The 22,534-nt window shown below is 43.1% G+C and overlaps 1 protein-coding gene across 1 annotated transcript in view; it reads right to left on the bottom strand.

Moving 5' to 3' along the window:
* Window positions 1-22,534, bottom strand: part of slc30a2 (solute carrier family 30 member 2) — an 80,581-nt gene that overhangs the window by 3,165 nt on the left and 54,882 nt on the right. Inside the window, exons 4-6 of the mRNA XM_041187437.1 lie at window positions 11,137-11,290; window positions 9,091-9,301; window positions 439-544 (exon numbers count right to left, since the gene is read on the bottom strand). Of these exons, the coding sequence (XP_041043371.1) occupies window positions 439-544; window positions 9,091-9,301; window positions 11,137-11,290 (471 nt within the window). The remainder of the gene's footprint in view (window positions 1-438; window positions 545-9,090; window positions 9,302-11,136; window positions 11,291-22,534) is intronic.

The following is a 22,534-nucleotide window of genomic DNA, read 5'->3' as shown; positions in this document are numbered from 1 at the left end:
TCTTTTACTTTTAATCAGTTAGTACAATGGGCGGAATTTTACACTGGTGGGATTTTATGGTCCTGCCAAAGTCAATGGACTTTTGAATGGCTTGCTGCATTTTATGGTCCTGCCTTCAGTGTGACAGGGCTGTAAAACATCCTCTCAATATTTTATACATATGTTGCTCAATGAAGGGTCATTGTTCAAAAATGACCTGTATTACATCAGTGAATACATTTGAAAAATACCTAATCGACTGTGAAGCACTTTGAGACATCCAGGGGTCTTGAAAAGTGCTATATAAATGCAAATCTTTCTTCCTTTGTAAGTAAACATTGAGAGATACAAACTACATCTTTTTCATTGATGATCTGGTTGGGGGGGGGGGGTGCGGGGGGAATGTGTCATTGTATATATTGTATTTCTCTAAAGAAATTGCATTGAAATATGTCCTACCTTCCATGAGTACACGGAAGACATCCTTTAAAATAGTAATAGTGGAACCCAGGACAAAAATGGAGAAAAAGAATGTAGAGATAGGATCGGCGATTTTATAAGCAGGCTGTAATTGAAAAACAAACAATAAAAAGACCAGCTAGCATGCGTAAATTCAAAAAGGATGACACTATAGACAAAGACACCTATAGACCCATGAGCTTTTCTTAAGTTTATTTAAAATTCTAAAATGGATTATAAGATTAATTTTCTCCCCATCTCTCTTGAGGGCACGGCCTCCTTATTGAGGTACCGGTGTACGGGCAATGATTGGACAGCCTTAGTTAACCATGTGTTCATTATTCTCATGCACAGCGAATGTTGTTAGGCTAATTGACCACAGAGGGCATCACAGCTCAGGCTAATCCTGTTGACATCTACACAAGTCATTCCAACAGAGGCCACTAAATAGCGATCATGAATTAGACTCCTAACTGAGTTCCCTCTTCCCACCCTAGCAGGTCAGATAACTCAACACAGATCAGGGCTCAAATCAAAGACTCTCCTGGTCTGGTAGTTTGGTTCAATGGTTCACTGAATAAATTTACTGAGCCATTGGCTGAACTGGGTTACGTTAATTCTTTTTACAGCTCAATCACAACTCATCATTATTGTTCTAAGGCTACATAAAGCCATGTATATCAGATCACACATGCTTCCGTTACTTCTCAGAAAATGTAAAGGAAATGGTGAATTCATTTATTCTGATCAATCATAATATCCAGGTCCTTTATACTTTACATTTGTCTCCTTCAACAGGGTTTTCACCTGCTTTTAAGGGAGATTAAAGCCAGTGATAGACAAGGCCAATAGAACTACCTCAATTGGTTGGAGGTCAGTCAATGTGGCTGTGGAGCACTGCCTCAATTTGCCCACAGGAGTCTCTGTCACCCTTCTTTAGTCTCCAGTTTCAGTCTGCAAGTCTGCAGCTCCTGGCTCAGCCTTTGGACTAGGTATGTGGGCACTTGTCAATACCCAGCTCAGTCCCTATGCTGCCAAGTCAGCCAAACCTGGAGTTCAATCCAGCCCCCTGGTTGGGCAAACCTGGCTCAACAAGACTAAAGCTATTTGCTCCTTTCCCTGAGAATGGTATATGTATATTGAGTCCTTCCTTCTAGATTTCTCATTTACACTTGTTCAAGTTCAAGGTCCTTACTTTTCCCCCCTCATCAGATTTTGATATTTCCTTAATGATGGAATAGTCTTCCTCATCTGGATTTATCTTCTAATTTTTTTGGCCATTGGGGAAACTCCCTGTCTTCTTTCAGCTGATGCAATGGGACCTTTTGCATCCACTTGAATAGTAGGCAGGCTTTGGGTTTAAACTGTCACCTGAAAGACAGCATTCTCTCAGTAGCTCACTGGAGTGATGGCTAAGGTACAATCCTGGTGTGGGTTTCCAAGGCATAATCTTTGAGTGCCCAATGAGTCAGGTTGACACAAACTGCATAAAATTGCTGGATTAAAAACTGCTTGCGTTTTAATGCAAATATACTTATCCATACACTATCTGCAAGATATGACGTAGGCTGTTAGACAGCGTCATCTTCATTTTGTTTCTGAAATGAGCAACACTCCATACATGAGGGAATTATCAGTTTAATTAAAATGTATCATCTCTGCGGGTAAGGGATATTTTCTACTCCACAGACGTCCAAATTTTACTGCTCATTAATCAGAATTATTTTAAACAGACCACTTACCATATGTGTTCCTGAATTTCCCATTCCTTGAGGCTATTCTCACACTGCTGTAACAGCCTGGCCACTAGATAGCAATGGGACTACATTCCAGGGGAAAGTTTATTTTAAAGGGTAACAACTGCATTAAGGAATTTTATACAAGTGTGTTAATTAGAATGCTGAATAAAGCGTTCAGTCGAATTTCAGCCCAGTTAAGGTATCTAACACCTTCCCAGAATCAGCCCATTATTAAAAAAGTGCTTCCTGATTTCACTCCTAATCGGTCTAGCTCTAATTTTAAGATCGTGCCCTCTTTTTCTAGGTTCTCCCAAGGAAAGAATTTCTTGAGTATTGCTGGAAAAAAAGAGACATGCTGTTGAAGTTTTATATCTTGCATTCGTCATGCCAGGAATACCAATAGTAAAGGGAACAACAATTTATACTGCATAAGAAGAAAGTGCTGATTGGTTGACAAGTGGACTCTGATTGGTAGAGGCATTGCCAGGGAGAATGCATCAGGGAACAGTTAACTGCCAAGCTTTTGTTCAAATTCAAACCAGGCAGGTTGACTCTGGTCAAGGCATTGCCATGGGGAATGAACTAAGGATTGGCTATCCTCAAGCTTTGGTTTCATTGAAAAAGGCGTAATGTGTGGACATACTCCTTCTGTCTGCAAAGGACAGGGCTCTGTGTGTGAATATATGTAGCTTCTAGCATGCGTAAGTGAGCCACACTGGGAGCCTGACTGATAGTCTTATATTGGTTTTAAGTTTGATTCTTAGCACAGTCAGGAAGCAAATGTATCATATACATATTGGAAATATGCAAAGGGTAGGAGGTTTGCTGTCATTCCATCAAAGAAATGTTTCTCATGGCAACCGGCAAAGATGTTTATGACAGCTGGGCCTAGAGGCTGGGCCCATGGCGATACCAGTTACTTGGGCATACATGGTGTCATTAAAACTGAACTCAACTGCATGAGTTGCTGAGTTCGTAAGTTTAATTAATACAGATTCAGACAAAGGTAGTGTGTCGAGATCGCCATGATGTTGTAACACGGTGAAAATATCTATGGTTTCCTTGAGTGGTACAGTGGTACAATAGTAAAAAGGCTAGCAATGTCGAACAACCACATGGACACGGCATTGCTATCGATATGCAAGCCCTGCATGACTTCGCAAGGATAAAGGAATCTTTCACTGTGTATGTGGAAAACTTGCTCAAAACTGGTTGTAGCAACTCACCCAACCATTTGGCCAATTCATGTTGTGCAGGACCAGTCATAAATAAGACAGGACATGGAGGGACATCACTTTTGGGCAGGACATACATATGTGGATGCAGTGATCTGTGAGGCCAAATCCTATTATATATACTACCTGGCAGCTTGTTACTCTTACGTAAATCCAACAAGTATTTTTGTAACTTGCTTTCAAGCAGGGCTGTCAGGTCATGCTTAATGGCAGGACCAATGGATGTTAATTTGGACCCATCTTATATATATGGTATGTAGGATTAGCCTTCACATCATGAGTTGGCCAGATGGTTAGCTGAGTTGCTACAACCAGTTCTGAGCAAATTTTCCACATGCATGGTGAGGGATTCCTTCACCTTTGTGAAGGCCATGCAGAACTTACATATCAATAGCAATGTTATCTCCATGTGTATGGTCGACATTGCTGGCCTATTTACTAATGTACCACTCATAGGCATTTGCACCATATCATGGCTATCTAGTCACACCGCCATGGTCTGAACCTGTATTAATTGAACTTATGAACTTGGCAATTCGTGCAGAGAGTTCAGTTTTAATGACACTATGTATGCCCAAATAGATGATGTTGCTATGGGATCCCCTCTAGGCCCAACTCTTGCAAATATCTTTGTCAGTTTTCACGAGAAATGCATCTTCGATGGAATGATACCTAACCACCTATCTCTTGCACATTTCTGAAATGTAGATGATATGCTTGCTTCCTGATTGTGCTAAGAATTACACTGAAAACCAATCTAGGTGTATCACTTGGGGTCCTAGTGTGGCTCATTTACTCATGCAAGAAGCTGCATTTACTCACACACAGCCTTGTCCTTTGCAGATAGGAGGACCATGTCCACACATTGCACCTTTTTCGACTAAACAAAAGCTTGAGGGACAGCCATTCCCTAGTTCAATCCCCATAGCAATGCCTTGACCAATCAGAGTTGACCTGCCTGGCTTGACTTTGAACAAAAGCTTGGCAGTTAACTGTTCCCTGGTGCATTCTCCATGGCAATGCCTCTATCAATAAGAGTTCACTTGCCAACCAGTCAGCGCACTCTTCTCATGCAGTATAAATTGTTGTTCCCTTTACTACTGGTTTCTTGCGAACTGTCCTGATGAGTGTAAGACAAAAGCTTCGACAGCATGTCTCTTTTTTTTCAGCCATATGAAGAGTTTCTCTGTACTCCTGTTACAGACAAGATGAAACAGAATGACTGAAATCTTTGTTTCTTTCCCTAATGTCTATAACCAGTATATTTTTTGAAAAGGGGGATGCATCCCTGGTGGTGGTAGTGATGGGGGTGGGAGTGGGTGGTGGTGGTCAATTTAAATAGCCAGCAGCAAGCTTTTCATGGGCTTAAATAAAAAGGACTAGTTATTCACAAAAATCTAGCACTATATAACTCACTTACTTAGTCTCACACACACACTCAAGGTAAGTGCAGTTAAAGACAATATTGCACTGTTACAAGTTATAAGCAAAAGAATAGTTTGTAATTCACATGACTGGCTCATTTTGGAAAACATACATTGCAGGCCTGATGAAGAAAACATTTTCACTCCCAAAACTTTGTCTAGGTGAAATCAGTAACAGAAGTTCTATGCCAGATGCAGGTTTCTCTCAAAGAGATGGACATTCTGCAGGTCTTGAGGTTCGTTATTTTTGGTTTCATGACTAAGAAGTTTGTTTGCTATATTGGTGGATGTGAAAAGGTACAGGCTTGGAGACCTTACAATGTTGCCATCTCCAGTTCTTAAGGCATAGGTGAAGCTGCCCTTTCTGCTGCTGCTGTTGCTGGTTTTTTCATTCATTCACGGGATGTGAGCTTCGTTGGCTGGGACAGCATTTATTGCCCTTCCCTAGTTACCCTTGAAAAGGTAGTGGTGAGCTGCCTTCTCGAACAGTCCGTGTGGTGTAAGTAGACACACAGTGCTGTTAGGAAGCAAGTTCCAGGATTTTGACCCAGCAACAGTGAAGGAAAGGCGAATTATTTCCAAATCAGGATGGTGAGTGACTTGGAGGGGAATTTGCAGGTGTTGGTTTTCCCATCTATCTGCTGCCCTTGTCCTTCTAGGTGGTAGTGGTTGTGGGTTTGGAAGGTGCTGTCTAAGGAGCCTTGGTGAATTCCTGCAGGGTGTAGATGGTACACACTGCTGTTACTGTGCATCAGTGGTGGAGGGAATGAATGTTTGTAGATGGGGTGCCAATCAAGCGAACTGCTTTGTCGTAGACAGGGTCCAGCTTCAGTGTTGTAGGAGCTGCACTCATCCAAGCAAGTGGGGAGTATTCCATCATACTCCTGACTTGTGCCTTGTAGATGGTGGACCGGTTTTGTGGAGTCAGGAGGAGAGTTACTCGTCGCACGATTCCTAGCCTCTGACCTGGTCTTATAGCCACAGTATTGATATGGCTAGTCCAGTTCAGTTTCTGGTCAATGGTAACCCGCAGGATGTTAACAGTGGGGGATTCAATGATGGTAATGCCATTGAACATCAAGGGGTGATGGTTGGATTCTCTCTTGTTGGAGATGGTCATTGCCTGACATAAAAACAAAAAAACTGTGGATGCTGGAAATGCAAAACAAAAACAGAATTACCTGGAGAAACTCAGCAGGTCTGGCAGCATCGGCGGAGAAGAAAAGAGTTGACGTTTCGAGTCCTCATGACCCTTCGACAGAACTTGAGTTCGAGTCCAAGAAAGAGTTGAAATATAAGCTGGTTTAAGGTGTGTGGGGGGGGAGGAGAGAGAGAGAGAAGTGGAGGGGGTTGGTGTGGTTGTAGGGACAAACAACCACACCAACCCCCGCCACTTCTCTCTCTCTCTCTCCGCCCCCCCCCCCCCCCACACACCTTAAACCAGCTTATATTTCAACTCTTTCTTGGACTCGAACTCAAGTTCTGTCGAAGGGTCATGAGGACTCGAAACGTCAACTCTTTTCTTCTCCGCCGATGCTGCCAGACCTGCTGAGTTTTTCCAGGTAATTCTGTTTTTGTCATTGCCTGACACTTGTGTGGTGCCAATGTTACTTGCCACTTGTCAGTCCAAGCCTGGATGTTGTCCAAGTCCTGCTCCATTTGGACACAGACTTCTTCAGTATCTGAGGAGTCGTGAATGGTGCTGAACATTGTGCAATCATCAGCGAACAAGCCCACTTCTGGCCTTATGATGGAAGGAAGGTCATTGATGAAGCAGCTGAAGATGGTTGACCCTAGGACACTACCCTGAGGAACTCCTGCAGTGATGTCCTGCAGCTGAGATGACTGACCTCCAACAACCACAACCACCTTCCTTTGTGCTAGTTATGACTCCAACCAGTGGAGTTTTCCTGATTCCCATTGACTCCAGTTTTGCTAGGGCTTCTTGATGCCACACTCGGTCAAATGCTGCCTTGATGTCAAGGGCAGTCATTCTCACCTCACCTTGGAAGTTCAGCTCTTTTGCCCATGTTTGAACTGAGGCTGTAATGAGGTCAGGAGCTGAGTGGCCCTGGCGGAATCCAAACTGGGTATCAGTAAGCAGGTTATTGCTAAGCAAGTGCCGCTTGATAGCGCTGTTGATGCCCCCCTTCCATTATTTTGCTGACGATGGAGAGTAGACTGATGGGGCAGTAATTGGCTGGGTTGGATTTGTCCTGCTTTTTGTGCACAGGACATACCTGGGCAATTTTCCACATAGACGGGTAGATGTCAGTGTTGTAGCTGTACTAGAACAGCTTGGCTAGGGGCGCAGCAAGTTCTGGAGCACAAGTCTTCAGTACTATTGCCGGAATATTGTCAGGGCCCATTGCCTTTGCAGAATACAGTGCCTTCAGCCGTTTCTTGATATCATGTGGGGTGAATCGAACTGGCTGAAGACTGGCACCTGTGATGCTGGGGACCTCCGCAGAGGGCCAAGATGGATCATCCATTCGGCACTTCTGGCTGAAGATTGTTGTGAATGCTTCAGTCTTATCTTTTGCACTAATGTGTTGGGCTCCTCTATCTTTGAGGATGGGGATATTTGTGGAGTGTCCTCCTCCAGTGAGTTATTTAATTGTCCACCACCATTCATGACTGGATGTGGCAGGACTGCAGAGCTTAGATTTGCTCTGTTGTTTGTGGGATCGCTTAGCTCTGTCTATCATTTGCTGCTTATGCTGTCTGGCACACAAGTAATCCTGTTTTATAGCTTCACCAGGTTGACACCTCATTTTTAGGTATGCCTGGTGCTGCTCCTGGCATGCCCTCCTACAGTCTTCATTGAACCAGGGTTGATCCCCTGGCTTGATGGTAATGGTAGAGTGGGGGATATGCCAGGCCATGAGGTTACATAATGTGGTTGAGTACAATTCTGCTGCTGCTGATGGCCCACAGCGCTTCATGGATGCCCAGTCTTGAGTTGTTAGATCTGTTCGAAATCTATCCCATTTAGCACAGTGACAGTGTCACACAACACAATGGAGGGTATCCTCAATGTGAAGGTGGGACTTCATCTCCACAATTGCTGTTCAAACAGCTCTTAAAGATTAAATAGGGAGGCCAACATGGCTGTCTTATCATGTGGCTTCTCACAGTTCCTTTTTCCAAATATGGTGTTGGGCTTAAGTTGACTCGCCACAATCTGGGTTGTTATTTGCACATTTAACTTGGAGAGGTGGTGAGGGCAGTGTGTTGAGACAATCACTGTCTTGGTTTCAGAATGACCCATTCAGGTCTAGGAAATACATTTTGATGGTCTCAAGATATGCGTAGTGACACCTCCATAGTCTAGGATGTGTCCCTTTGTCCTTTCAAGACAGTGTGGTAGTTTCAAATCCACAGATCAAATCAGATGACCCTTGGCACCCATCTTTTGTAGAATTTTATTGCCCATCTTTAAAAGAAAGGTCAGTTCCAGAAGATTCCACACTGAGTTCATGTTTTGAAAAGTATGAATGGGATATGCTTTTACTCTATGAAATTCTTTCATCATTTTAAATGCTCAGTTAGATGACTCTTCTAAACTCAAGGGAATATCAGCAAAGTTTGAATAGCTTGTCCTTATAATTGAGCCCTGGTATTATTCTAGTTTCTGTGCTGTACCCCTTACAAGCCCAGCATAACCTTCCTAAGGCACTACAATCAAAACTGAATGCAGCACTTTCAGTTGGGCTTCTGTACAATTGAACCATCATTTCCTCACTTTTAAATTCCAACTCATTTGAGATTAATTTTCATGCCTGTGCAATGATTTTTAGTGATTTAGATACGTGGACACTTAAATCCCTTTACTCCTCCACAGCTCCTGGTTTCTCACCATTGAGAAAATAATGGTGTATAAATGTTATTTTCCAGATGAATTTAGCATTGAAAGAGTTAAAAACAAATTTGTAATTTCTCTGCTCCTGTTTTGTGCAGTGGTTAACATAATCACTGCAAATTCCTGAGTCCTAGCTTAGCAGAGGCATTAATCTATTTAAAATAAATAGGTTGTTGACTTCATTAAAATAGTGAACAGAAATTAGATGCAAATATATTCACCAGTGCACTACGAAGAGATCACAGAAGACTTTCAGTCTATAAGGTGCTTTAAACTACATTTGACAATATTGTTTTGATATGTCATCACGCGAGTGTTAGATTTACCTCACTGAAATAAACTTGTATAATTAAAATAGCATGTAAATACAGTTATTGGAATACAGCAGGAACCTTAAAGAAGATGACTGTTGCTGCCACAAACACTCCGATGCTCTGGAACAAATCTCCAATGACATGTACGAAGGCTGCTCTCACGCTAGTGTTGCCCAGATGGTTTTGTTGGGAAGAGTTTTCATCAGCTGTGCTGTTTTCTAACTCCTCGTAGCCAAATGCATGACCATGGCTATGGGAAGGGTTTGATTGATGGAGTATGACAGCCATTCTGCAACACAAAAAATTATGGTGACAAAACTTATCAAATTCTTTTTATTTTCAAGGACTTTGGTGAATTAAATTTAAGCAATTTCAGCACTTGTAGCTTTCATATTCTGCAAGTAATTTCAACGATATGTCAGATTCAAAGGCTGTTGTAATATGATGTATACAATAGCCTACCCTTGATATATTTTGTGACTTTGAAACACCTTGAGCTATCTTAGTGGTGTTCATCCAATTGACACATTCTTAGTTTGAATATTTAATCCACGAAACTAAATAAAGTAAGCTTTTCTACATAATTTATATTTAATTAACACTTGAACCTTTTGATGACATTTGTCTGTATTTTTCTGTGAATAAAACTCCTATTACACATAGCATCATCCTTGGCAGCATACAATCGTACTCCATTCAACGTGCTAATTAAGAGGGGAAAATCACATTTAAACAAGAGTGTTGTTCCTAAACGTTTGAGTAATTGTGTCCCGTGGTTTCCAGGCCTCCGGTAGTTTTTGTATTCCTCATCCCTCCTGTTTCTCCTCATGCACAAGGTCTGGCCAACTTTCTGGCCATTGCAGCATGGTCGTGCTGAAGTTGCAGTCCAAGTGGAACAGTCATGAATTTTGAGGGCTTGCATGTTCTTAAAAGTCTTACAGAAAATGTAAGCAAAGAATTCTGAGCAAATAAGAACAGACTACAAAAGAGATAAGTAATGATTTCTGGGTAACCAACATCCTTTTTCCTACCAGATAATTGTGGAGTGTATTATAATCAAACCATCACAGCTAAAGCACCATATCTCAGAAGGAGATCTCTTTTAAAGTTTGCCTATACATCTCAGTGGAAAATGCATGACATGTGTGGCACTGAGATATACAACACATGAATGTCCTTGGTTTGACCATGATCTATGTTGCTTTATCTCAGTAAAAACACAAACTGGACATAACACTTCAGACTAGAGAGGTAAAAAAAAGCAGGGTTCCAATTCTTGATTCCTGCTCCTGCAGGAATGAGAGAGAGGTTAGGCTTGACAATCATTCCCACCTTTTTGAAATAAACTCTCAGCATTATTTAGGCTCATGTGAAGAAAGGGTGAGGTACTGAAGATCTTGAGCAGCTATGGAACTATGCCACAATATGAGTCAGCAACTTCATGCTACAGGGAAGAAAGTAGTTACATTTATTAGCAGATTACTTCTTTTGTTAGTCGATATGTAATTTGCAGTGACTTCATATTTTTTTAAAAAGCCACAATCATGATGCGTTAATTTTCAAAAACAGGGGAAAGGAAAATTCAATATAAAAACAGGTTTAATTTAAAACAAAGCCATTCAATTTCATCATCACAATTTAGGTTATAGTCTGCATATAAGAACATGACATAAAAAAATTAGGAGCAGGAATAGGAGCAAAATGCCACTCGAGCCTCCTTCGCTATTCAATAAGATCATGGCTGACCTTTGCCTGATCCCCAGATCTCTAGGCTCCCTCAGAGTCCATAAATCTTTTGATCTAAGCCTTGAATTTACTCAATCAACGACTGAGCATCCACAGCTCTTGGGGGTAGAGAATTTCAAAGACGCACAACACTCTGAGGGAAGAAATTGTTCTTCATCTCAGTCCAAAATGGCAAACTCTTTATTCTGAAACTGTGATTGCCTAGTTCTACACTCCAGCCAAGGCAAACATCCTCTCATAATCTACCCTATCAAGCCATCCCCTAATCTTATATGTTTCAATTTCTGTTGGTAAAAGACTTTATGCAATTTTTGTTGGAATTCTGAAATAAAATATTATTTATGTGATTAAATGCTCATGTACATTAATATTGCTTACATGATATTGACTCCGACTGCACACCCAGATGTTATAAGCATAACATGGCTTTCAATCTCAAAATCTTTGCTGATCAGTCGCTGGATAGCAAGGTAAACCAACACCGCTGTTACTGCCCAGATTGACAGTACAGAAAGAAGAGCCCCCAGAATCTCTGTGACACAAAGCAAAAATACAGACATTAGAGCAAGGCAGTCCTTCTATCACTGTACAGTCCCCTATAGCTTCCACTTTCAGATTCCCAGCCAAAAAGTGGAATAACATTCATTAAGTGACAGTCAGGAAACGCGTACTGCACCATGCAGCTTGTCCCAGGAACATTTATTATGACTATTTTACAATAAAAATCTATAAGATAAACAGGATTTTAACTTGATTGTTTTAATTAGGCAACAGCTTTGTTAAAATCATAGAAACCTATAGCACAGAAGGAGGCCATTTGAGCTGCCACATCTCTGCTGTCACTTTGAAAGAGCAGTCGTGCTTTGTTCCACATCCACGCTTTTTATCTGTAACCCAGTAAGTTCCTCATCCTCAAGTACCCATCCAAATAAAATTACACATGGAATTCGCTTCCACCATCTTTTTAGGTAGATTGTTCCACATCCTGACAACTCTGAGTGAAAATATTTCTACTCATTTCCCCTCTAGATTTTTGCCTATGAATTTTCATACCAGGAGCAGCACCAGACATACTTGAAAAGGAGGTGCCAACTTGGTGAAGCTACAACACAGGGGGCTACATGCATGTTAAATAACAGGAGCATGCGATAGACAGGGCTACAAGATCGCCAAATACAACAGATTAAATCAAAGCTCTGCAGTCCAGTCACATCATGTTGTGAATAAACAACTAATGGGAGGAGGAGGCTCCACAGACATCTCCATCCTCAATGATGGTCAGGTGTGTACAAAAGACAAGGCTAAAGCTTTAGCAACCGTCTTTAGTCAAAAGTGCAGAGTGTGGCCTCCTCTTGAGTTCTGTGCCATCACAAAAGCCAGTCTTCTGCCAATGTGATTCACTCCGTATAATATCAAGAAATGACTGAGTGCATTGGATACAGCAAAGACTGTGGATCCCAACAACTTCCCAGCTGTAGTGTTAAAAACCTGTAACAATGGAGAATTTTGCCTGATTCCCATTGAATTTAATTTCACTCGGGCCTGAATTTTTCGGTTGTCGGCCGCACTTGATCGGCGGGTCAGGGAGCGGCTGGGAAGCAGACCCCTGACCGTGATTGATCCCCCAACCACGATTTCACGCTGGCCGGCCAATTAACTGTGAGCCAGTGTGAAACGCGCACCGAAAATGCTGTGCCTCTAACCAAGCTGTTCCAGTACAGGTACAATATTAATATCATCTCCTGACAAAGTGGAAAACTGCCCAGCTATGGCCTGTCTACAAAAAGCAGGACAAATCTAATCAGACCGATTACTGCCCTATCTGTCTACTCTCATTCAGCAGCAAATTAATGAAAGGTGTTGTTAACAGTGAGCCACTTGCTAGCTGATTCTCAGTGAGTCCTGCGAGGTCCACTTGGCTTCAAACCTCATCACAACCTTGATTCAAACGTGGACAAAGGAGCTAAATTCTAGATTGAGGTAAAATGATATTATCTGCCTTGATATCAAGGCGACATTTGGCCGAGCGTGAGGAGCCCTAGGGCAGAACTTTACGTCCCGTGGGCGGGTGGGGTGCCCTCCCCACCCGATTGGGCATAAAATCGCGTGAGATGATTGTTGGGCGAGTGTCCCAACGTCATCGCACACCCGCCATATTTCGCTCGGCGGGCATGCACAGAAGTCGGACTTGCTGACAGTTAAGCGGGCAGTTAAACCCATTAACAGCACAAATGCAATTTTTATATACTAAACGGCTGGCGGACGGACAAACTGGCCAGGCGGCCTTTACATTTTTCATCAAACCTCACCCAAGGATGGGGTGGAATTTCCGTTAGGAAATAAAAATAAGTATCTGGGGACAGCATTTTTATGAGGTTTGCTTTCAGGTGCTTGACTGTGACGCATGGACTCTTTTTTGCAGCTTTTTACAGCTTTACTTCACTATTTTCAGGTCTACAGCCTGCTGAGGCTGAGTGCTCTGGGAGCTCTCTCACAGTGCTCACCACCCCCCACCCACGGTGATGTTGTCGCCTGCCCTTTTCCCACCCCCAAACCAGCAGTGCTGGGCTTTTCGGTGTGCATTTCACACTGGCTCACAGTTAATTGGCCAGCCAGCGTGAAATCGTGGTCGGGGGATCAATCACGGTCAGGGGTCTGCTTCCCAGCCGCTCCCTGACCCGCCGATCAAGTGCGGCCAACAACCGAAAAATTCAGGCCTGAGTGAAATTGAATTCAATGGGAATCAGGCAAAATCCCCCATTGGCTGGAGTCACACTGAACACAAAGGAAGATGGTTGTGGTTGTTGAAGGCCAATCACCTCCGCCCCAAGACATCGCTGCAGGAGTTCCTCAGGGTAATGTCCTAGGTAATGTCCGTTTCATTTAATGAAAGCCCACATCCCGTGAATGAATAAAAAACATTCGCTGACCCATTCCTCAGGGCAATGTCTTGACCAATCAGGGTCAAGCTGCCTGGTTTAAATTTCAAACAATGCATGGCAGTCACCATCAGTGGTGCATTTTCCATGTCGATGCCAACCAATCAGCAATCCCTTCACTTACAGTAAAGTGAAGAGTCATACGGACTCGAAACGTTAACTGTTTTCCTCTCCGCAGATGCTGTCAGACCTGCTGAGTTTTTCCAGGTATTTTTGTTTTTGTTCAGTATAAATCGTTGTTTTCTCCCTTATATTGGTCTTCTTGCAAATGTCCTGATGAGTGCAAAATGAAAAGCTTTGACATGTCTCTTTTTTTCAGCAGTACTCAAGTTCTGTACTACCAAATGACTTTCCCCAATTGGTGGTAGTTGCTCTTAACTGCAAACTTAAAGCATGCACTGCACTCCACTGCAGCATGATTTCAACATCCCCAGCCTCCTATTTTTTTTTATCCTTTCAAAGGATGTGGGTGTCGCTGTCTAGGTCAGTATTTATTGCCAATCCTTAATTGCCCTTGAGAAGGTGGTGGTGAGCTGCCTTCTTGAATCGCTGCAGTCCATGTGGTGTAGGTACAGCCACAGTGCTGTTAGGGAGGGAGTTCCAGGGTTTGACTCAGCGACAGTGAAGGAACGTCGATACATTTCTATGTCAGGATGGTGAATGTCTTGGAGGGGAACTTCTAGGTGGTGGTGTTCCCATCTATCTGCTGCCCTTGTCCTTCTAGATGGCAGTGGTCGTGAGTTTGCCTAAGGAGCCTTGGTGAATTCCTGCAGTGCATCTTGGAGATGGTTGTAAATGGCTGTTACTTATTTCATTCAGCTGAAACACGTGCAGCGTGTGTATACATGTTCCTTCTGTCTGCAAAGAACAGGGCTCTGTGTATTAATATATGTAGCTTCCAGTACACACAAATGTACCACATTGAGAGCCTAACTGACAATCTTAAATTGGTTGTCAGCGTAATTCTTAGCATACTGAGGAATATTTAGCAAATGTTGTCCAATCGGGGAATCACATATAATGTTGGATACTGTGTTTTGAATTTTGCAAGCACAGGCTGGTTGGGTATGGTCTGTACCCTGCCCATTGCGAACAGCGGCTGGAACATGCTGTTTGATATGATCCTCCAGTCTTTGGAATGTATGGCCTACATACCTAGCATCACACTGGGACTGAAATTCATATACCACATTACTCATTTGTGTGATAGACAGAATGTCTTTTTGGCTTGACGACAGCATCCTGGTACTGGCAAATACCACTTGTGTTATTACTGCATTGTAGCAGCTAGCTTCAGCTGTTGCTCAAATTTTTGAGATACCTTGCCCTTCCAGGATAATCTGAGGTAGACTGAGCACTTTCAGCAAGCTTGATGCTGAAATAGGGGCATCAAAGGGATCCTGCAAGATAATGGCAACCCTGATTAGATCATTTCGCGCTGTATATCACACAAACTCATGAACAGGCCTAAGGCCGTCACTTTCAGCCCTGTAAAGTACCCAGTCAAGTCAGTTTGGATCAGAGATAAAAACAAAAAAACTGCGGATGCTGGAAATCCAAAACAAAAACAGAATTACCTGGAAAAACTCAGCAGGTCTGGCAGCATCGGCGGAGAAGAAAAGAGTTGACGTTTCGAGTCCTCATGACCCTTCAAAAGAACTTGAGTTCGAGTCCAAGAAAGAGTTGAAATATAAGCTGGTCTCCGACCCCCACACACACACCTTAAACCAGCTTATATTTCAAAACAAAAACAGAATTACCTGGAAAAACTCAGCAGGTCTGGCAGCATCGGCGGAGAAGAAAAGAGTTGACGTTTCGAGTCCTCATGACCCTTCGACAGAACTTGAGTTCGAGTCCAGGAAAGAGCTGAAATATAAGCTGGTTTAAGGTGTGTGTGTGGGGGGCGGAGAGATAGAGAGACAGAGAGGTGGAGGGGGTTGGTGTGGTTGTAGCGACAAACAAGCAGTGATAGAAGCAGAATATCAAAAGATGTCAACAACAATAGTACAATAGAACACATAGGTGTTAAAGATAAAGTTGGTGATATTATCTAAACGAATGTGCTAATTAAGAATGGATGGTAGGGCACTCAAGGTATAGCTCTAGTGGGTTTTTTTTTTTATTTTATATAATGGAAATAGGTGGGAAAAGGAAAATCTTTATAATTTATTGGGAAAAAAAAGAGAAGGGGGAAACAGAAAGGGGGTGGGGATGGGGGAGGGGACTCACGACCTAAAGTTGTTGAATTCAATATTCAGTCCGGAAGGCTGTAAAGTCCCTAGTCGGAAGATGAGGTGTTGTTCCTCCAGTTTGCGTTGGGCTTCACTGGAACAATGCAGCAAGCCAAGGACAGACATGTGGGCAAGAGAGCAGGGTGGAGTGTTAAAATGGCAAGCGACAGGGAGGTTTGGGTCATTCTTGCGGACAGACCGCAGGTGTTCTGCAAAGCGGTCGCCCAGTTTACGTTTGGTCTCTCCAATGTAGAGGAGACCACATTGGGAGCAACGAATGCAGTAGACTAAGTTGGGGGAAATGCAAGTGAAATGCTGCTTCACTTGAAAGGAGTGTTTGGGTCCTTGGACGGTGAGGAGAGAGGAAGTGAAGGGGCAGGTGTTGCATCTTTTGCGTGGGCAAGGGGTTGTGCCATAGGAGGGGGTTGAGGAGTAGGGGGTGATGGAGGAGTGGACCAGGGTGTCCCGGAGGGAGCGATCCCTACGGAATGCCGATAAGGGGGGTGAAGGGAAGATGTGTTTGGTAGTGGCATCATGCTGGAGTTGGCGGAAATGGCGGAGGATGATCCTTTGAATGCGGAGGCTGGTGGGGTGATAAGTGAGGACAAGGGGGACCCTATCATGTTTCAACTCTTTCTTGGACTCGAACTCAAGTACTGTTGAAGGGTCATGAGGACTCGAAACGTCAACTGTTTTCTTCTCTGCCGATGCTGCCAGACCTGCTGAGTTTTTCCAGGTAATTCTGTTTTTGTTTCAGTCTGGATCAGCATGTCTCTGCTGATTGTTAGGAAATAGAGCAAGTTTAAGTAAGTTATATTGGTATTGGTGGGTGTTAGGAATGAGTTTTAGCTTTAAAGTTTAAGTTTGATTTGTATTTCTGCATCTGTGTGTTAAGAAAGGTCAAATGGGAGTTTTAGTTTCACTTTAAAGGGTGCTTGCATTTCTAATGAGTTTTTATATGATTGTTGCAGCTAGGTTAAGCAAACAAGAGTAGAAGAATTGGGTTATTGCCCAGCAACAGGGGGCCAGAGATGCAGGTCCTTCCCACAGATACACACAGAAGAAGAGAAACAACAGTTTGTTTTGGATAAAAGCAAACAACTGCAGATGCTGGAAATCCAAAACAAAAACCTAATTACCTGGATAAACTCAGCAGTTCTGGCAGCATCGGCAAAGAAGAGCAAAGTTGACGTTTCGAGTCCTCATGACCCTTCAACAGAACTGAGTAAAATTAGGAGAGGGATGAAATATAAGCTGGTTTAAGGTGGGGAGTGGGGGGAGAGAAGTGGGAGGGGGTGTGGTTGTAGGGACAAGCAAGCAGTGATAGGAGCAGATAATCAAAAGATGTAAAGCTGTTTGAAGATAGCTGTGAAGCAGAAGCAACCTAGAAAGGGCCAGATAGTTAATCCCAAGCTAAGGAAAACCCCAAAATCCAGGGAAGTGGAAGAGGGGAAAGTCCTAAGAAGACCTTCTAGTCAAAGGATGGACAGGAACCTGGAAAAGGTCCTGTTAAGTGAAGTTAAGAGTGAAGGGTAGAGAGAAATGCTTCAAGCTTCAGATTTAAAGAGACAAAAGCTGCAGAAAGCAGATTTAAAGTGAGAATAGCTTGCAAGAAGCAAGAAGGTCCAAAGAGATGGCTGAAGGTCTGTAACTCTTTAATATGGGCATGTGAAGCAGTGGTACTGTAGCTGGCTGAGTTGGTGAGAGAGAGTGCATGGAAGAGAGCTTGAATGCATGTGGTGACCCAGGGGAGAGGAGAATTCAAAACCCTGTAGGTGAACCCTTGTGGAAGGTATCTGAGAGAAAGCGTTGGTTTGGGAGAAAATTCCAAAGCAAGGTCTTGGAGAGTGGAGATTGGAAACCATTTTGTGAAAGATAGAATTCAGTAAGACCAGTATTAAGACCATGGTATGACAAGTGTCTAGGGGGAGTTGAAGAAAGATCTGGTTGAGGTGGCATCTGTCACTTGGTTTCAGAGTGTGGTGTGTCTGACCACAAGGTGCCTATTGGTTTACATGGACTATGTACTTACTGTGACCATTAAAGCATGAGAGCTTTTGTAACTTGTATTATCCTTACAAATCTGTAAAGCTATAATCGTGGGAGAAGGAGTATTGCAATATAGTTAATATTTTCTTGTTTAATAATGTTTTATTATTTTGTTAAAAGTTCATTATCTGACTCCAGTGACTCAGTTCAGTAGCCACTTTCCACCTTATCTAAACAAACAAAATATAAGTTAGGATCTATCAAGCTGGGTTCCACTCTGGCTTGTCCGGGGGGTAATCTCAGCTGGGGATTGTAACACCATGTAATAGTTGTATTCTCTGGAGGCTGTATATACATGATGTAGATGTTGTAGTGCAATGTTTGCAAGTCTGAGTACCCAAGATGTTGGTGTTGATTAAAGCAATAATTCTCACAGTATAAGTAAGCTGAACATAAATGGATTGGAATACAGACTTGTTAGCCATGCCAGCGAGTGACTCACCTCTTGACTCTCCCCAAGTTTGGATAAGTGCAGTTCCAACAATGCTCAAAAAGCTCAACACCATCCAGCACAAAGCAGCCCACTTGATTGCACCTCCATTCACTTAAACATTCAACTCCTCCACTACTGACAGACCCTGTTTGTAGTGTGCACCATCTTACATGATGAAAGAAGCCTTGGTGATTGGCTTCTTCGACAGCACCTCCCAAACTTACAACTTCCACTGTCTAGAAGAACTAGAGCAGCAGGAGCATCGGAATAACATCAAGTGCAAGCCACACACCATTATACTTGGAACTATATCACCATTCCTTCATTGTCGCTATGTCATAAACCTGGAACTCCCTCCCTAACAGCATTGTGAATGTGCCTACACCACAGATCCTACAGTGGTTCAAGAAGGCAGCTCAGGACAAGGAATAGGCAATAAATCTTGGCTTTGCCAGCAATACCCACAACCCATGAACTGGCCTACTTGACAGAGGGAACAATTTTTCTCTAACCGCTCTATTAAAACCTATAATCTATTAGGACACCTGGTGACCTTCTTTGTTCCAAGGACTTGACTTCCCCAACTTCTCATAACTGAAGTCTCTTACCCCTAGAAACATCCTGGTAAACCTTCTCTATACCCTTTCTAAGGTTTTTATATATTTCCTGAAGTCTGGTGCCAGAATTGTCCACTCCAGCTGAGGACTGATTTCTAAAGTTCTAGAATGATCTCTCTGCTTTTAGATTCTGTTCCTCTATTTATAAAACCCCCTCCTTATTAACTTGTCCTGCCGCCTTTATGGATTTGTGTATATGGACATCCAGGTCTCTCTGGTCATTTACACTCTTCAGAATCATGACATTTATAGTAGGCTGTCTTTCCATATTAGTCATCACAAAGTGCATCACTTTGTACATCCCCATTCTGAAATCTTGTCAGGCTTCTGCCCATTTCCTCATCCTACCTATATTGTCCTGAATTCTATAACTCTTAGGAAGTCCCGTGGGATTGAGGATGACTTGCTTCCACTCCAGTTCAGTGTGTTCCGAAATGGCTGACTAGTCCAATGCACGTTCTGCAGACTCTGCCATAAGCGGGGCAGGTGGTGCATGAAGGGTTGGGTATATGGATTGTTTGGAGGTTTGTGCGCTCTCTCTGATGCCTCAACTTCACCTCTGCCTGTTCCCGACAAATGTGTTCAGTGTCTCCCCAAATGAGCCCACTCCATTTTAATCAGTCACAGGCCAGGGCCTCCCACGAATTGGCGGGTACATTTGACCTCTGCGGGGATACTTTGAGGACACCCTCAAGGCCTGAAATTATCTTCATCACTGTCCACTATTTTGCTAATTTTTGTATCTTCTGCAAACTTTACAATGCTGCTCTCACAACTGAGTCTGGGTTATTAATAAAAATTGAAATGAGTAATGCACCCAAAACTAATCCTTGGGGAACGACACTGCAAAACATCTCCCAGTCTAAAAAACATCCATCCAGCATTATCCTTTGTTTCCTATCATGGAATTAATGTTGTATCCAACATAGGAGATGCAGCAATTTCACACAAACAATATAACACATTGGCACAATTATATTGCATTAGCATAATTTCATCCACTTGAAATTTCAGTTAAAGTAGCAGGATAGCTCTCTCTGTTCTGGCTCAACTCATTTCTCACAGATTAGCATCATGTTTTACAAGCTTTACTCCAAGCCTATTGAATATTTATTTTAGAATTCAATGTCAAGTTTAATGTAAATTATTTGAACCAAAATAATAGAATTTTTTTTTCTAAATTCCTAAGATACTTGATTCCAAAAGGGGGAGAAAACTTCGTTTGCCATTTGCATCATCCCAAATATTGTGCTATTCCCCATTTCTATTGTAAATGCATACTGTGGTTTAGGATTTTTCTGCAAATAGTGGTGAGAGAACATCTTCTCCTGAAGCCATTCAAAATTATAGAGGTTAATGAGTTTCACTTAGATTTATAATAGTGGTGCTGGCACAGAGTCCCTTGATGAGGGACAATATGCCATATATACTCAATAACAAAGCCATTGCTCAGCAGGAAATATTTAGCTGCTGGCTAGTGGCTCATTGGTACATTGTTGTAGCAATCACCTCATTAGTCAAATTCCAGCTGTGAACGATTTCAAATGAGCAGAGGAATTTGTAATGGGATCAGTAGAATTCTCAGTCCATTCCTCAATCTTGAGTTGTACAAATTACAATTTTAGCTTAAAGAGAGGGAGGGAATTGTTTCCCTCTCCATGACTTGGTCGGTACTTTTATATTGTGTGGCATCCCTTGCAGAGCCAGTTAGACGTAAAACTGCCAGAACTCATCAACACAAATGACCTGTTCAAAATGGGCCTTCCTGGCAGAAAGTCTTAAATATCAAAAACAAAAACAGAATTACCTGGAAAAACTCAGCAGGTCTGGCAGCATCGGCGGAGAAGAAAAGAGTTGACGTTTCGAGTCCTCATGACCCTTCGACAAAACTTGAGTTCAAGTCCAGGAAAGAGCTGAAATATAAGCTGGTTTAAGGTGTGTGTGTGGGGGGCGGAGAGATAGAGAGACAGAGAGGTAGGGGGGTGGGGGGGTGTGGTTGTAGGGACAAACAAGCAGTGATAGAAGCAGATCATCAAAAGATGTCAACGACAATAGTACAATAGAACACATAGGTGTTAAAGTTAAAGGTTGGTGATATTATCTAAACGAATGTGCTAATTAAGAATGGATGGTAGGGCACTCAAGGTATAGCTCTAGTGGGGTTTTTTTTAATAATGGAAATAGGTGGGAAAAGGAAAATCTTTATAATTTATTGGAAAAAAAAAGGAAGGGGGAAACAGAAAGGGGGTGGGGATGGGGGAGGGAGCTCACGACCTAAAGTTGTTGAATTCAATATTCAGTCCGGAAGGCTGTAAAGTCCCTAGTCGGAAGATGAGGTGTTGTTCCTCCAGTTTGCGTTGGGCTTCACTGGAACAATGCAGCAAGCCAAGGACAGACATATGGGCAAGAGAGCAGGGTGGAGTGTTAAAATGGCAAGCGACAGGGAGGTTTGGGTCATTCTTGCGGACGGACCGCAGGTGTTCTGCAAAGCGGTCGCCCAGTTTACGTTTGGTCTCTCCAACGTAGAGGAGACCACATTGGGAGCAACGAATGCAGTAGACTAAGTTGGGGGAAATGCAAGTGAAATGCTGCTTCACTTGAAAGGAGTGTTTGGGTCCTTGGACGGTGAGGAGAGAGGAAGTGAAGGGGCAGGTGTTGCTCTTTTGCATGGGCATGGGGTTGTGCCATAGGAGGGGGTTGAGGAGTAGGGGGTGATGGAGGAGTGGACCAGGGTGTCCCGGAGGGAGCGATCCCTAGGGAATGCCGATAAGTGGGGGTGAAGGGAAGATGTGTTTGGTGGTGGCATCATGCTGGAGTTGGCGGAAATGGCGGAGGATGATCCTTTGAATGCGGAGGCTGGTGGGGTGATAAGTGAGGACAAGGGGGACCCTATCATGTTTCTGGGAGGGAGGAGAAGGTGTGAGGGCGGATGCGCGGGAGATGGGCCAGACACGGTTGAGGGCCCTGTCAACAACCTTGGGTGGAAAACCTCGGTTAAGGAAGAAGGAGGACATGTCAGAGGAACTGTTTTTGAATGTAGCATCATCGGAACAGATGCGACGGAGGCGAAGGAACTGAGAGAATGGGATGGAGTCCTTACAGGAAGCGGGGTGTGAGGAGCTGTAGTCGAGATAGCTGTGGGAGTCGGTGGGTTTGTAATGGATATTGGTGGACAGTCTATCACCAGAGATTGAGACAGAGAGGTCAAGGAAGGGAAGTGAAGTGTCAGAGATGGACCACGTGAAAATGATGGAGGGATGGAGATTGGAAGCAAAATTAATAAATTTTTCCAAGTCCTGACGAGAGCATGAAGCGGCACCGAAGTAATCATCGATGTACCGGAGAAAGAGTTGTGGAAGGGGGCCGGAGTAGGACTGCAACAAGGAATGTTCCACATACCCCATAAAGAGACAGGCATAGCTGGGGCCCATGTGGGTACCCATAGCCACACCTTTTATTTGGAGGAAGTGAGAGGAGTTGAAGGAGAAATTGTTCAGCGTGAGAACA

Source organism: Carcharodon carcharias, chromosome 5, assembly GCF_017639515.1.
Source record: "Carcharodon carcharias isolate sCarCar2 chromosome 5, sCarCar2.pri, whole genome shotgun sequence".
Lineage (NCBI taxonomy): Eukaryota > Metazoa > Chordata > Chondrichthyes > Lamniformes > Lamnidae > Carcharodon > Carcharodon carcharias.
This window is presented reverse-complemented; position numbering and strand designations above follow the sequence as displayed.